The 17,873-nt window shown below is 41.4% G+C and overlaps 1 protein-coding gene across 1 annotated transcript in view; it reads left to right on the top strand.

The window, feature by feature from the left end:
* Positions 1 to 17,873, top strand: part of CYP11A1 (cytochrome P450 family 11 subfamily A member 1) — a 74,158-nt gene that overhangs the window by 19,783 nt on the left and 36,502 nt on the right. Inside the window, exon 3 of the mRNA XM_075855153.1 lies at positions 13,663 to 13,862. Coding sequence (XP_075711268.1) covers positions 13,663 to 13,862 — 200 coding nt within the window. The remainder of the gene's footprint in view (positions 1 to 13,662; positions 13,863 to 17,873) is intronic.

The following is a 17,873-nucleotide window of genomic DNA, read 5'->3' on the forward strand; positions in this document are numbered from 1 at the left end:
TAAAGGGTTAAAACACTTTGTGAATGCTGATTCGAATACCTTGAGGGGTGCAGTTTTCAAAATGGGGATCTGGGGATTTTCTAATATATAAGGCCCTCAAAGCCACCTCAGAACTGAACTGGTCCCTGAAAAAATGGCCTTTTGACATTTTCTTTAAAATATGAGAAATTGCTGCTAAAGTTCTAAGCCTTTTAACATCCTAGAAAAATAAAAAGACGTTCAAAAAATGATGCAAACATAAAGTAGACATAGGGGAAATGTTAACTAGTAACTATTTTGTGTGGTATTTCTATCTGTTTTACAAGCAGATACGTTTAAATTTAGAAAAATGCTAATTTTTGCAAATTTTACCAAAATTATCGACAACATTTTTTCACTAACATGAAGTACAACATGTCATGAGAAAACTGTCTCAGAATCGCTTGGATAGGTAAAAGCATTCCAACGTTATTACCACATAAAGTAACACATGTCAGATTTGAAGGGGTTAATGACCAAGCCATTTTTTAAGTTTTTCCATCGTCTCATTCAAAGAGCTATAACTTTTTTATTTCTGCATCAACATAGCTGTATAAGGTCTTGTTTTTTGCGGGACAAGTTGTAATTTTTAATTGCACCATTTTGGGGTACATAGAATTTATTGATTAACTTTTATTAACTTTTTTTGGGGGGGAATAGAAAAACCTTTTTTTGCATCCTAAATTGACGCCGTTTACCGTGTGGTATAAATAACATAATAACTTTATACAGCGGGTTGTTATGATTGCAACGATACCACATTTATATAGATTTTGTATGTTTTACTACTTTTACACAGTGAAAACCCTTTTTTTCAAAATTATTTGTTTTTGGGTCTCCATATTTGAAGAGCCATAACTTTTGTATTTTTTCGCCGATGCAGTTGTATGAGGGCTTTTGTTTTGCAGAACGACTTGTACTTTTTATTGGTACCATTTTGGAGTAAATGCAACTTTTTGATCACTTTTTATCACATTTTTTTTTAAGGCAGGATTCAAAGTAAAGTTTTACTAAAGTTATTTTTTACGACGTTCACCTTTCGGGTTAAGTGATGTAATAACTTTATAGTTGGGGTAGTTACGGACGTGGTGATACCAAATATGTGTGACTTTTTAACTTTATTTTGTTTTTTAATAATAAAGCAGTTTGTAAGGGGAAAAAGTGGGTTTTTCATTTTTTTTTTCACTTTTTTTTTTCACTTTGTATTAAACTTTTTTTTTTTTAAACTTTTTTACTAGCCCTAGGGGACTTCACTATGCGATCCTACGATCGCATTTATAATACACTGCAATACTTCCCATTGTTCCTATGTTGTACTGCTTACCAAAAATTCATAAGAACATATCATGTTCAATTGTTTCAACGAAGGGTTCACTTTTGAGCCCCAAGGCAGTTTTCCTTGATAAGGTACTTAGAACATTTGCAACCTCTGCAAGATCTTCTATCAGGGATACATCTGATTTTTTTTTATCCAAAATCAGAGGGATCTCTGTCCCCCCTGATTTTATGCTTGAGTCCTTTGATGTCACGAGCCTATATACCTCCATAAATCCCGAAAGGGGCCTTATGAATGTATCTAGGGCTCTTACTCAAGCTGGCTTTTCAAAGGAATATAAGGAATTTCTGATAGGCTTGTTGGAAATTGTCTTGATGTGCAATTACTTTCTTTTCAATGATGAATATTATATTCAACTAAGGGGTTTCTCCATGGGGGTCAAATGTGGCCCCTGACATACGCCAACATAGTTATGGCAGACTTGGAGGAGATGTCAGTCTATGTGTCCCACCAGTTCAGCTTTGTGCTGAGCTGGTGATGATACATAGACGACGTCTTCCTCATTTGGACGGGTGACTTGTCTGCATTAGACACATTTTTTTACTTCCTCAACAATATGGATCCAGAGATTAAATATATGAGGGTGGTCTCGAGACAGAACTTACAATTCCTTGACACAATGTTATACATCGCAGGGGACAAATTAAAAATGGATTTATTTGTAAAGCCAACTTACTGTAACAACATGTTAAGTTATGATAGCCCCCACCCTAGACCCATTTTACGTTCACTACCGTTTAGTCAGTTACTGAGAGTAAAAAGGATAGTAGAGGATCCGAGTGATCTTGATATAAGACTTGGGGAGATGTTCAGGAGATTTCAAAGTAGGGGATACCCGAAATGTACCAAACAGGGTCACTTAGACAGGGTAAAGGGATTGTATAAAAAATATCTACAACAACAACAGGCAGAGAAGGTTAGTAAATCTTAAAGGCTTCCAATGATTTCTACTTATAACACATGCAGCTCGGATGTTGCATTAATTATAAATTATGCAATTCAGGATATAGACTGGGAAGAACTAATGTCAAATAATGGGAAAAATGATAAATGGGAGATTTTCAAATCTACTTTGGGTTATTATAGTACAAAATTTATTCCTATAGGTAACAAGTATAAACGACTAAAATTAAATCCCACATGGCTTACACCTTCTGTGAAAGGGGCAATACATGACAAAAAAAGGGCATTTAAAAAATACAAATCTGAGGGTACATCTGCAGCCTTTGTAAAATATAAAGAGCTTAATAAAATCTGTAAAAATGTAATAAAATTAGCAAAAATACAAAATGAAAGGCATGTGGCCAAGGATAGTAAAACAAATCCCAAAAAATTCTTCAAGTATATAAATCCTAAAAAGCCAAGGTCCGAACATGTAGGACCCCTAGATAATGGTAATGGGGAGTTGGTCACAGGGGATCAAAAGAAGGCAGAGTTACTAAAGGGGTTCTTTAGCTCTGTATATACAACAGAAGAAAGAGCAGCTGATGTAGCCGGTGCCAGTGCTGTTAATATATCAGTTGATATACTGAATTGGATGAATGTAGATATGGTCCAAGCTAAATTAAATAAAATAAATTTGCACAAGGCCCCGGGACCAGATGGGTTACACCCTACAATTCTTAAAGAGTTTAGTTCAGTTATTTCTGTCCCCCTTTTCATAATATTCAGAGAATCTCTAGTGACTGGTATAGTGCCAAGGGACTGGCGCAGGGCAAATGTGGTGCCTATTTTCAAAAAGGGCTCTAGGTCTTCCCCGGGTAATTATAGACCAGTAAGCTTAACATCCATCGTGGGGAAAATGTTTGAGGGGCTATTGAGGGACTATATACAGGATTATGTGACAAAAAATAGTATTATAAGTGACAGCCAGCTCGGTTTTACTAAGGACAGAAGTTGTCAAACTAACCTAATCTGTTTTTATGAAGAGGTGAGCAGAAGCCTAGACAGAGGGCCGCTGTGGATTTAGTGTTTTTGGACTTTGCAAAGGCATTTGACACTGTCCCCCATAGACGCCTAATGGGTAAATTAAGGACTATAAGTTTAGAAAATATAGTTTGTAATTGGATTGAGAATTGGCTCAAGGACCGTATCCAGAGAGTTGTGGTCAATGATTTCTACTCTGAATGGTCCCCGGTAATAAGTGGTGTACCCCAGGGTTCAGTGCTGGGACCACTATTATTCAACTTATTTATTAATGATATAGAGGATGGGATTAATAGCACTATTTCTATTTTTGCAGATGACACCAAGCTATGTAGTATAGTTCAGTCTATGGAAGATGTTCGTGAATTGCAAGCAGATTTAAACAAACTAAGTGTTTGGGCATCCACTTGGCAGATGAAGTTTAATGTAGATAAATGTAAAGTTATTCATCTGGGTACCAGCAATCTGCATGCATTATATGTCCTAGGGGGAGCTACACTGGCGGATTCACTTGTTGAGAAGGATCTGGGTGTACTTGTAGATCATAAACTAAATAACAGAATGCAATGTCAATCAGCTGCTTCAAAGGCCAGCAGGATATTGTCGTGTATTAAAAGAGGCATGGACTCGCGGGACAGGGATGTAATATTGCCACTTTACAAAGCATTAGTGAGGCCTCATCTAGAATATGCAGTTCAGTTCTGGGCTCCAGTTCATAGAAAGGATGCCCTGGAGTTGGAAAAAATACAAAGAAGAGCAACGTAGCTAATTAGGGGCATGGAGAATTTAAGTTATGAGGAAAGATTCAAAGAATTAAACCTATTTAGTCTTGAAAAAAGACGACTAAGGGGGGACATGATTAATTTATATAAATATATTAATGGCACATACAAAAAATATGGTGAAATCCTGTTCCATGTAAAACCTCCGCAAAACACAAGGGGGCACTCCCTCTGTCTGGAGTAAAAAAGGTTCAACCTGCAGAGGCGACAAGCCTTCTTTACTGTGAGAACTGTGAATCTATGGAATAGCCTACCGCAGGAGCTGGTCACAGCAGGGACAGTAGATGGCTTTAAAAAAGGGTTAGATAATTTCCTAGAACAAAAAAGTATTAGCTCCTATGTGTAGAAATGTTTTCCTTCCCTTTTCCCGTCCCTTGGTTGAACTTGATGGACATGTGTCTTTTTTCAGCCGTACTAACTATATAACTATGTAAATACGCATTGTAAGATTTTAACCAACTACTATGACTCTGTTTTGGAATTTTGTTCCCCTCCGTTATTTTCATATAGAAGACCTCGTAATCTTAAGGATCAATTAGTAAGGACAGATGTCAGTGGATATTTGTCGAGATTTGGTCAGCCTGACATGAGACACAGGAGTTGTTTCCCCTGCCTGTAATGTGAAAGCTGCCCTTTAATGATGAGAGGCGATACCTTTGTACATCCAGGCACCGGGATGAGATAGAGGGTTAAATCTTTTTACACTTGTAAAAGTGATTATGTGATTTACGTTTTGCAATGTAAATAATTTTATGTAGGCTAAACGAGAACAGAATGTTAAATAACCACAATCCAGTATAAGAACTCAAAAATGTGAACTTCCAGTTCCCCTACACTTTGTTGAGGCAGGCCACTCAATACAACAGCTTAGGTTCAGCATTATTGGTGGTGTTCCTCCCTTGAAACGTGGGGGTAATAGGGAATGACTCCTGAAACAGCGTGAGACACGCTGGATACATAAACTTTATATCCTACAGGTCTGAATATGGATTATCCATTAAATTTGGTCAGTTGAATTAAAGAGGCTCTGTCACCACATTATAAGTGCCCTATATTGTACATAATGTGATCGGCGCTGTAATGTAGATTACAGCAGTGTTTTTTATTTAGATCAGAGTTATAAACTATTTTAGCTTTATGATAATGAGTTTCTTAATGTACAACTAGGCGTGTTTTCTTTTTGACCAAGTGGCCGTTGTGGAGAGAAGTGTATGACGCTGACTAATCAGTGTGTGTGGGTGTGTATGTGGCTGCACATAGTGTTCTAGTAAGAACACTATTGCAGCGTAAATGAATGGAGAGAAGTGTATGACGCTGAGTGGTCACTGATTGGTCAGCGTCATACACTTCTCTCCACAACGCCCACTTGTCCATATAGTAAAGCACGCCCAGTTGTCCATTAAGAAACTCATTAGCATAAATCTAAAATAGGTTATAATTCTGTCAAAAATGATAGTTTTCTAAATAAAAAATACTGCTGTAATCTACATTACAGCGCCGATCATATTATGTAGGAGATAGGCCACTTATAATGTGGTGACAGAGCCTCTTTAAGTAAGGGGATCCTATATATTATATTCTGCTGAAGGGCTCTCTGATGATTCTTGTTCCGGACTCCCGTTCATATTGAATTCTGTCTTTGTCCCTTTGGTATATAGGGGTTAACATTTTCTTAAAGAATTTTCTTAAAGGATTATTCCTAAAAAGTGACATTATTCGGTGTTTGAATTTATCTCAATGACTTATGTGTTTGTCCTTTTTTGATCTTTTTCAGCGGGATTTACACTGGATTGTATACTGTGCACTCACCGTTTAAGACAATGAGCTGCTGAACTAAGAATTTTATAACTGCCCCAATATACGTCTATTTACGTGCTTTTCCATACTTGATGATATCAAGACCGACTGGACCGTCTATTTCCTTTATGTGATTTAGTCGGTTGGAGCGCAATTTAATAAAAAACCCAAACCAGTTTATTTGTAAATATCTTTTTCTTTGGGACAATGGAGTGGTGAGTTCCCTCAATGCATCTTTGTGTATATAAAGATGGCTTAATGGGGATTAAGAATGAATACAATAAGTGGTCCACTGTTGAGGTGTGGGATCCCGGAATGGGAGGTACAGGTTGCAATAGTGGGGGTTATATAGTCCCACGTTTGTAATGTGGCTTCCATTAGTGGAGATGCGTCAGACGTAATTGTCATGTATATCTCCCCTAGGGACAAATTACATCCATAGTAGGACTACGATGTTAGTTCTACCCCTATGTTATGGCTTTTACATATGTGGGCGCATAACTCTACTGTATACTCAATAGACTCGAACTTGATTAAATATGTTGTGTTCTGTTTTTTAATATACTATAGTTTATGGACATTCCAGGAACCCTGTAACTCAATATGGGGATACCCAGAGCTTTCCCTTTGTTTTCGTATGGAGGCTATTGGGTTAATCCATGAGAGAAGTGCATACCAATCAATAAGATGGTGATATTGCGATTCAGTACTAGCTATGGGCACGCTCAAGTTTTTATGTTGAGCGACATCAACGGAGACGCTCTGTGTATCTGATCATGCGCGTGAATTTAGTGGTCTTGCGAGAACAACTGCGTTCCAACAGGCATGTATCACGTGACATATTTGGTCCAATAGAGGGAAGTGGAGTGGTGCATGTGCACTGTAGCGGCTAGGACGTTGAGGATAGTCAATGTTGTATGATGCGGCATCCAATCGTTTTTACTTAATGATGAGTGCCAGCTTGATTTTAATTATTATTAGGGGGAACACATGCTAAATGATTATATATACACTTACGATATTTTTCTTTTTTTTTTTTTACTTGATTTTGATAATGTTTTAATGTGAAATACACAGTTTATTTAGCACTTTATTTATATTGATGTCACTGTCGATTATATTGATTTATGAATGCATTTGCACTTTAGATTTGTGAAGTTCAATGTTATTCGCATATTATGTCTAATGAGCTTATGCTCCCTATCTAAACCCTGTGAACACTATTGTGTAATGCTTGGGAATGGCTTCATAGAGAGGGTGAAACGTTGCAGTGAGATATTTGGTGATATAAATCATTTTTTACATTTGGTGTGCTGATTCCCTACCAATCTTTGTACTGTTCCAGAGGAGGGGTCGCTCCTTGGCGGTCTTGCACTGACCGTGGGGTTACCTGGCTACAGTGCTGCTCCATATACTTGTTTTTTCTTGGATAAAGTACACATAAATAGAACTGCCAAACCAGAACCCAGATCAAATTGAGACCCCAAACAAAATCCGAAAATTATACTACAGGGTGGGCCATTTATATGGATACACCTAAATAAAATAGGAATGGTTGGTGATATTAACTTCCTGTTTTTGGCACATTAGTATATGGGAGGGGGGAAACTTTTCAAGCTGGGTGTTGACCATGGCGGCCATTTTGAAGTCGGCCATTTTGTATCCAACTTTAGTTTTTTCAATGGGAAGAGGGTCATGTGACACATCAAACTTATCGACAATTTAACAAGAAAAACAATGGTGTGCTTGGTTTTAACGTTACTTTATTCTTTCATGAGTTATTTACAAGCTTCTCTTTGTTTATAGCCATTGACATGTCGCAGAGGTTAACATGTGAGGAGCGGATAGAAATTGTGTTGATGTCTGGTGAACGCAGTACCTGGGTCATTGCAGCAGATTTCAATGCAAGACACCCTACGAGACCACCCATCTCCCATGCTACAGTTTGCAAACTGCTTGCCAAGTTTCGTGAAACTGGTTCAGTGTTGGATTTGCCCAAATGTGGACGCATGAAAACTGTCACTAATGAAGAAACATCAGTGGCTGTCCTAGCTTCATTCAGCAAGAGCCCACAGTGTAGCACTCGCCGCATGTCACTGGAGAGTGGCATCAGTCGAACATCCCTTCGGCGGATATTAGCTACTCACAAATAAACCCTCATACCACTCTTTTGATGGAAAAAGAAAAAAGTTATGGCTCTTGGAAGGCGGGGAGTGAAAAACGAAAATGAAAAATAAAACATTGTTTCAGTCCTGAAGGGGTTAAATTGTTGAAACCCAAAAAAAAACACTAAATTAATAAGACTCCAGCCCAGATCACTAAAGTAATAATACCCAAAACCGGACCCCTAAATGAATTAGACCTCAAATCAGAAAAAAAAATTAAGATCGCAGATCTGAACATTTACTTAACTTGTTTGCTCCTCTACAGCTCCGCTTGATGGCTTAAAGGGACAGTGTCATGATTTTTTTTAAATTAATTTCTGTGTTTTTATTTAATAAAATATTATATTGACTTTATTTAATTTTTCACACACAAAGATTTTTTTTATTCCCACTTTCTTACTATACTGTGGGCTGCCATGTTTTATTTCATTTGTGTATGTGTCTGTTAACGACACATACACAGATGGAATACGGCAGCACAGTGCATAGGACACAATGAACGGGAGCCGTCCATTGCCTCTGCTATCTGGCTCTGTACTGCACGGACGCAGTTCAGAGTCACACAGCAGAGAAGCTGGTTTGTAGGGAGATAGCAGGCGCCATTATGAAGACCGGCTGCACTGCAGGTAAGGTGGGTGTGTCTCTGTCTGTCCCTCTCTCTCTCACAGACCCCCGCTCTCATGACCCCAGGCGGGCCCCCCCGGTGCCCCTCCGATGGATCCCCCGATACCCCCCGACGCCCCCCCCCCACGACGCCCCACCCCTGTTGCTAGATGTATTGTCAGTGTGGACAGTGTGCGGACTGTGATCGGGTGAGGAGGTGAGGTATCCGTCAGCAGGAGGTCGGAGAGGAGACTGTCAGCAGCAGATGGTTTTTCCTATCACAGAGTGGTGTGACAGTCTCCTCTACTGCGGAGGAGACTGTCAGCAAGATTGTATGGGGACGATGGAGGAGACTGTCAGCAGGATTGTATGGGGATGCTGGAGGAGACTGTCAGCAGGATTGTATGGGGATGCTGGAGGAGACTGTCAGCAGGATTGTTTGGTGATGCTGGAGGAGACTGTCAGCAGGATTGTAAGGTGATGCTGGAGGAGACTGTCGGCAGGATTGTATGGGTACGCTGGAGGAAACTGTCAGAAGTATTGGGTGGTGATGCTGGAGGATACTCTCTGCAAGATTGTATGGTGATGCATCCCCACCCAATCTTGCTGATAGTCTCCTCCATCATCACCACCCAATCTTGCTGACTGTTAACTCCAGCATCACCATACAATCCTGCTGACAGTCTCCTCCAGCATCACCACCCAATCTTGCTGACAGTCTCCTCCAGCGTCACCATACAATCTTGCTAACAGTCTCCTCCAGCGTCACCACCCAATCTTGCTAACAGTCTCCTCCATCATCACCACCCAATCTTGCTGACAGTCTTCTCCTGCCTCACCATACAATCCTGCTGACAGTCTCCTCCAGCTTCACCATACAATCCTGCTGACAGTCTCCTCCAGCATCACCATACAATCCTGCTGACAGTCTACTCCAGCATCACCACCCAATGCTACTGACAGTCTCCTCCAGCGTCACCATACAATCTTGCTGACAGTGATGCTGGAGTAGACTGTCAGCAGGATTGTATGGTGGTGCTGGAGGAGACTGTCAGCAGTATTGGGCGGTGATGCTGGAGGAGACTGTCAGCAGGATTGTATGGTGATGCTGGAGGAGACTGTCAGCAGTATTGGGCGGTGATGCTGGAGGATACTGTCAGCAGTATTGGGTGTTGATCCTGGAGGAGACTGTCAGCAGGATGGAAGGATAAAGACATTTGAAAAGTCATTCACTTCACTTTCATCATTCTAAGGGTATGTTCACACGCAGTGTTTTCAGCCATTTTTCGGGCCGTAAACGTCCCAAAAAACGGCTGAAAAATCGGAAGCAGAACGCCTCCAAACATCTGCCCATTGGTTTCAATGGGATATACAGCGTTCTGTTCCGACAGGGCGATTTTTTACGCGGCCATTTTCCAAAAACGGCACGTAAAAAGACGCCCGCCAAAAAGAAGTGCATATCACTTCTTGGGACGTTTTTGGAGCTGTTTTTCATTGACTCTATAGAAAAACAGCTCCAAAAACGGCCATAAAAAAATGCTGCCAAAAACGTGAGTTTGATTAAAAAATGGCTGAAAATCAGGAGCTGTTTTCCCTTTGTTTAGTAAGCGTGTGAACATCCCCTTAACCTTTTGGTGTGTCCTATAGCTTCTGCGAGCTGAATTTCAACAATCACACCCAAAATGGCAGCCGGGCACTGCTTAGCAAATTGAAGACACCTTTTCCTAGCTTGTAGGAGGGGGGAAGGGGTGAGATTCCCTCCCACATTTACGGCAGCTGTGAGTCAGGTTGCTTTGCCTTATCCACCTTGCTGTAATTCTGGGAAATGCTCCCTCTGGTGGCCAACATAGGAAAACATGTCAAATTATTATTACATTTTTAATACTTTCCACCATGTGGAAGAAAAAAAATAAAAATACAGCAAAAAAAACTTAAAAAATATAATAGAAATAAGTAACTTACTTAAAAAAAAAGGTTTAATTTGTGACACATTCCCTTTAAGGATGCAGCGCCCGGACTGCCCCACTTGTAGTTTTAGAACCACTTCCAGGGTGCAGGGGGGCCTCTTTTAAGAGCTCCCTGCTGTGCCCTGGCAGGCAAAAAAGTGCCACTCTGGCGTGCTCTGGCACCAAGACACCTCTGATGAAGTTACAAAGAAAAAAAAAGATAGCAAAATTACAGGTTATACTGAATTTTTTCCCACACAACTTATATCAATCTGCTCAGCGCCTCCTGCTCTATAACATGCTGCCTGCAGGTAGAGGATTGTGGTCAGTGTGAGAGATCAGCTTTAACCCATTCCTGCATTTGGACATACTATTACGTCCTAATTGTATGTCCAGTGGATGGCATGGGCACAGGAGCTGTGGCAGAGCCATCAGAAGTGGGTACCGGCTGTAATATACAACCGACATCCCGCTGCAAAGGCCAGGATCAGAGGTTCTATTTAAAGGGAACCTGTCACGTCAAACATGCAGTGCGATCTGTGAGCAGGAGGAGCTAATCAGCTAAGGCCAGGAGGAGCTAAGCAGATTCATATATAGTTGTGCGCAGAAAATACAGGATAACCTGTAATTTCATAATTTTTTCAATTAAGTTCCTGCTAATTCTGGGTTTAATACTCCAGTGGGCGATCCTACTCAGTGATTGGCTGCTATTTCTATATCCATACTCATACAGGGAAGGCAGTAAATCAATGGTTGAGACTGCCCACTAGACTCTTTAGACCTCAGTGAGCTAAAATGATTAAATTACAGGTTATCCTGAATCTTTTTGCACAAAACTTTTTATCAATCTTTTCAGCTCCTCCTGCCTTAAAATAAGACTGCATGTTCAATGTGACAGGTTCCCTATAACCCCTAAGATTCAGTGGTCAATAGCGACCACAGCATCTAAGTGGCTACAAAGGGAGGGTGCTCCCTGTTTCATCCCATCGGCACCTTGCGATCGCAGGGAGCCCACGGATTTCCATGGCAGCTGGGGACCTAATAAAGGCCTCTAGGCGCCTGCTATTGCTGAATTTAGTAATTTAATGTAATTATTTATATTATTAGATTATTACTGACAAACAATAATGCTTCAATATATCATTTATTCCAAAGCAATATAGTAGCGATCCAACAGTAGTGCCACATTTCTATAATGTTTTAGACACTTTTAGTAATTTACTTGACATGGGGGCATGGCTTAAGATGTACCAAATTATGCCAAATTTTTGCCGCAAAAAAAGTGGTCTAAAGTAAGCCAACCAAGATATCGTATAAAGTTAGACAGCAGTCTTTAAAGATGTGCAAAATGTATCATCCCGCATGAGTCACTGTGATAAATACATACAGATACATCAACGGAAAAATAAAAAGTTACAGCTCTTGGAATGCAGCAACAGAAAAATGATGTTTTTTTCCCCATGAAAAGTACTTCTGTTGTGCAAAGTTAATAAAACAACAACAAAAATATACATATGGGGTATCGCTGTAATTGTAACCACCACTAGAATATATTTAACCTATTATTTATGCCGCATGGTGAATAGTGTAATCGTAAATGTAAATTTAAAAAAATGCCGAAAATACAGTTTTTTCCTATTCCGCAAAAAAAGTTAATAAAAGTTAAGCAACAAGTTATATGTATCCCAAAATGATTGCTATTGAGAAATACTACTAGTCCCACAAAAATCTTGGCTATATTGCCAGAAAAACAAATAAGTTGTAGCTCCAGGAATGTGACGATGCAAAAATAAAATGATTCCTGTGGTCCCAAATGCCAAAATCAACTCATTGGCAGCCTTTATTTCCGTCCCAAATGCCCTCACACACCACACCACACCAAGACTTGCAAGTCTTGTACAGTAAAGGAGTTATTTGTGATTAGAAATATTTTTTTGTCTTTGAAAAATAACGCTATATAAAATATTTTAGATATAGACTAGAGAACAAAAGAGTCCATATTTATCAAGTAAAAAATAGACAATCTTCATTAATAACAACAAAAAAACAAAACAGAGAATCTAAAACAAATCTGTATCTGGATCACCAGTAACATTAATCTAAAGTATGCACACACAATCTGTATATAACATTAAAAGTTAGATCAATGTAAAACTCCAATACGGGATATATCTGTATAGCTAGGCTTAGATAGGAATAGCACGGAAACAAAGTGTAGGAAGCTCAATGTAAAAGCTTGTATTTACTTAAAGTGACTAGTGCATTAAATATATAACATGAGACCTAATTTAGCCCAGTTGATGCACTTACCCATATTTAGGTGAGTGTTAGTATGACCCAAGGTGTGAAGTAGCAAAATATTTTAGGTAAGTTATGGATGTGCCAAACGGTTAAGTATGAATAAAATGACTGTATTTCCATTAAGAGTTAATTTTGTGTGAAAAGTCACTTAAATAAGTCATGTTATTCTTCCTGCCAGGCTCCAAGGTCCATATAACGTGATAATAATTACTCATTGCACAGTCAATGTCATCTTGCCACACTTCTCCTTGGTCCTTTGTGTTACATGCCAATGGCTCATAAAAACACTCTCTTTCCCAATATTAATGGAAAACTCCACTCGAACATTTCACCATCAAAGTTTACATAAAAACTTGAGTAACTTTGTAAATCGTTTCCTTTACGTATTTTGTACTTATATGTAACACCTAAAGTAAAAATAAATATTTTGCTGGTCCTTTCTTGGAATCCATATTGGTACTCTCAGCTGCTTCCTTTCTGGAAGTGTATGTTATTTATCTATAATTGCAATTTATTACTGTAATGTAGAGTTAGAATATGGTTCAGAAGAGCTTACAGTCTATTACTGCAATGTAGAGTTAGAATTATTTTCTGAAGAGCTTACAATCTATTACTGTAATGTAGATTTAGAATACTTTTCTGAACAGCTTACAATCTATTAGTGTAATGTGGAGTTAGAATAATTTTATGAAGAGCTTGCATTACTGTATATTAGTAATCTTTTAGAAAATATTGGTGCTGTGTATGCTACACGTGGAGAACATACTAAGAACTATAATTTTTTTTAGGAGTGGGGAAGATTGGCGTTGCCAACGACTGCTGTTAAATCGGGAGGTTCTTTCAGTAGCAGGAATGAATCGCTTCCTGCCTCTCCTGGACAATGTCGGACAAGACTTTGTTCGCAGAGTATATACTCAGGTGGAAAGAAGTGGTCGGGGAAAGTGGACAGCTGACCTGACCAATGAGCTCTTTCGATTTGCTTTGGAGTGTAAGTACAAGAACAAAACCGTTTTACTCCATATACATTTGAAAACCCATTGAATACCTATTACCCTCAACTAACCAATGTCCAAAGCTATTGGCAATTTATATTTGAACCGAGGTAGGCAGGTTCTTTTTAGGCCACTTTCACACTGCCATAATACAGGCACATTTTGGGGTCTGTATTACAACCGCAATAACGGGACCTCTGGTGGATATACTGACCCGGACTGAGAACACCATGGGACGCTATGGGACTCTCAGTCTTAAAAAATCCTGTGTAAAAACTGTAGTCATTTTTGCTAACAAATGTCAGATAAGCTGTTTAACAGTATGGGACAATTTCTCAAGTTTTATTTACAATAAAGAGTACTTCAATGTGGCTGAAATATAGTTGCAATCAAATATTATAATATCCTTTAATATTTTTTACTTTTATATAATATTATTACTACTACTTAATTCCCAACATCCATAGTTTTAAGGGTGTCCTGAAACCACATCTTTTAAGGCAGGCCTATCACAATCGCAAATTGACTTCTTTCCTTTACTCCCCTCGCCCTTTTACATTAGTCCTGACAACCTGATCCCCTCATTCAGCAGTATCCCCACCCACTTCTTGTACCCTAATGCACTTCTTATCTGTCATACACAGATACTTCCTGGTGACCAGCTCATGCAGCTTTATGTGTACTACCCCACAGAGGCGGACACAGACTGCAGAGGGCCCCTGTGCAAAGAATGTGCCCTGTGCCCCCCATAACCTAACCATGCCCGCGTGCATATAAAACTATACAAATCTATATTGCACAGTTTATTACTAGTTTAGAAGACAAGTAACAAACATAAAGTATGAGTATAACACAATGTAACGGCTGCCGCGCCGTTCCCCACCGTCCCCATGGCCTCTGCTCTGGTTCCGGCGCCCTCCCTCACCAGCTGCTCATCCCGAGCTCCACTTACCCGGTCCGGACGATCTGCTGACCCTGGACGGAGTCAGGTGAGTGCATCCATTACCTCCTTCTGCGGTCGGCATCCTCGATATGCGGCTGCAGTCACTAGAGGGCGCGCGCGCTGACTCGTCCTGCCTTAAAGGGCCAGCGCGCGCCTTAATTCCTAAGAACTTCCTATTTAAGGTTCCCACTACCTTCCATCCCTGATTGTTCAACCAAGTTCCCCGTGAGTTCCCTGTGCCCTAGTTCCCTGTTTCCGTTCCTTCTGCCTTTTGTCTGGATTTCCCGTTACTGACCTCTGCTTGAACTTGACTATCCTTGTCTGCCGCCTGCCTTGACCTATTGCTGCCATACCCGTTACGACGTCTGCCGCCTACCTTGACCTATTGCTGCCATACCTGTTACGACGTCTGCTGCCTGCCTTGACCTATTGCTGCCATACCCGTTACGACGTCTGCTGCCTGTCCTGACTTCTGCCTATCCATCCGACTGCCTCTACTCGCTGTGCCAAGCGTTGCCTGGGTTCTAAGCACAATCTCCCAGATGACACCGAGGATCCACGAACAAACCGGTGAGAACCGTTATAGGTTGAACAAGCCATGGATCCCCTTGACACATATGTCTCAGGAGCTTTCTAGACAACGAGTCCGCCAAGATCAGCTGTTTCAGCTACTGCAGAATGTGTCCACTCGTTTGAAGGAACTAGCACCTCCGGCGCCTCCGATACTACCATCACCACCACAACAAGCTCCTGTCTACAGTCCCGGACTTCACTTACCTACGCCTGCCCGCTATGAGGCAGATCCCAGGACCTGCAGGGGATTTGTTAACCAATGCACCATCCACTTCTAAGTTATGGCACATCATTTTTCCTCAGACCGGGCTAAGGTGGCCTATATCCTGTCCCTGCTGTCTGGTGAAGCGCTGGCTTGGGCATTGCCCTTGTGGGAGAGAAACGACCCGATCATGTACAACATTCAGAACTTTCTCTCCGCGTTTAAAAGGGTGTTTGAAGAACCGGGTCAAGCCTCTTCTGCAGCTTCCTCTCTACTCAAGCTCTGACAAGGAACCTCCACGGTAGGCCAATACGCCATTCAATTCCGCACCCTGGCTACTGGACTCCAGTGGAATAATGAGGCTTTGGTATCGACCTTCTGGGAGGGTCTGGCGGGCCGAATCAAGGATGAACTTGCTGGCCGAGACCTTCCACCGTCCTTGGATGACTTGATCACTCTAGCTAACCGCATAGATATACGTTTCCGTGAGAGACAACAAGAATCTGCTCGAGGCAATCGGACATCACGATTGGCACCAACCTTCCAAAGACCTCTTCTGGCCGCATCTTCCTCCCGGTCGGACGAACCCATGCAGGTGGAGAGAATAAGACTCACGCCTGAGGAGCGCCAGAATAGACGCAAGCTGAATTTATGTTTGTATTGTGGTGGAAATACGCACTTCCTCAGAGACTGTCCAGTGAGGCCGGAAAACTCCAATGCCTAGGGCAAGTAGAAGAGGCTACCCTTGGTGGAATACCTTACTCTCAGAAAATGACCATACCAGCGAAGCTGTCCTTTGCAGGAACCACTTTCGGCGTTCAAGCCTTCCTAGATTCCGGATCCGCTGGGAATTTTCTGTGCCAGTCCTTGGTAAATCGCTACCAAATCCCAGTGCAAAGACTCTCCAAACCGTTGTCCATTGCTTCTGTAGATGGGAGGCTTCTACAGGAAACTATCTATCTCGTCACCAAGCCCATTCTCCTGTTAACAGGGGCACTGCACCAGGAACGTATCTCCTTCTATGTGTTAAAGACCTCTCTGAACCCTTTGCTTCTAGGTCTACTGTGGTTGCAGAAGCACTCTCCTGTTAGTGACTGGACTGGAGGTCAAATTACCCGCTGGAGTGACTTCTGTCACCAACATTGTCTACTATCTATTCGCCCACCTATGCCTCAGTTTACAGAACCTGACTTAGCAGAACTTCCTACTCCATACAAAAACTTCTCGGATGTCTTCTGCAAACAACAAGCTGAATCGCTGCCTCCTCACAGGCCATACGACTGTGCCATAGACTTGGTCCCCAATGCCACGCCTCCCAGAGGTAGAGTCTACCCTTCGTCTTTGCCCGAGACTGAGGCCATGTCTAGGTATGTCCAAGAAAATCTGGAGTGAGGATTCATCCGTAAGTCCTCCTCTCCGGCTGGCGCAGGGTTTTACTTTGTGGGAAAAAAAGACGGCTCCCTGCGTCCTTGTATTGATTACCGAGGATTTAATAATATCACGTTAAAGAACAAGTGCCCGTTACCATTGATCTCAGAACTCTTTGACCGTCTACAGGGGGCGAAAATCTTCACCAAACTAGACCTACGTGGAGCCTATAATCTCATCCGTATCCGCGAGGGAGACGAATGGAAAACCGCCTTCAATACTCGTGATGGGCATTTTGAATACCTTGTCATGCCCTTTGGACTTTGTAATGCTCCTGCGGTTTTCCAGGCCTTTGTTAATGACATTTTTCGAGATCTGTTGTACAGCTGTGTGGTGGTATACCTAGATGACATTTTAATATTTTCTCCCAATATTCAAACTCATCGTGTGCATGTGTGCCAAGTGTTACAACGTCTGCGAGAGAACTCTCTGTTTGCCAAGCTAGAGAAATGCCTCTTCGAGAGAACTAGCCTGCCTTTCTTGGGGTATGTCATTTCCGACCAGGGTCTTCAAATGGATCCAGCCAAGCTGTCCTCAATTCTCAACTGGCCTCGTCCGCAAGGACTCAAAGCGGTCCAACGCCTGCTAGGATTCACAAATTATTACCGCCAGTTTATTCCTCATTTCTCCTCTATGACGGCTCCTATTTCTGCTCTGACCAAAAAAGGGGTTAATGCTAAAGACTGGACTGCGGAGGCCGAAGCCGCATTCCAAGCTCTTAAAGCTGCCTTCTCTTCCGCCTCAGTCCTACATAGACCGGATTCCACCAAACCCTTTGTTCTGGAGGTCGAAGCTTCATCTGTGGGAGCTGGAGCTATTCTGTCCCAGAAGACTTGTAGAGGGAGACTGGTGGCCTGCGTT

The sequence above is a fragment of the Rhinoderma darwinii genome, chromosome 3, assembly GCF_050947455.1.
Source record: "Rhinoderma darwinii isolate aRhiDar2 chromosome 3, aRhiDar2.hap1, whole genome shotgun sequence".
Taxonomy (NCBI): domain Eukaryota; kingdom Metazoa; phylum Chordata; class Amphibia; order Anura; family Rhinodermatidae; genus Rhinoderma; species Rhinoderma darwinii.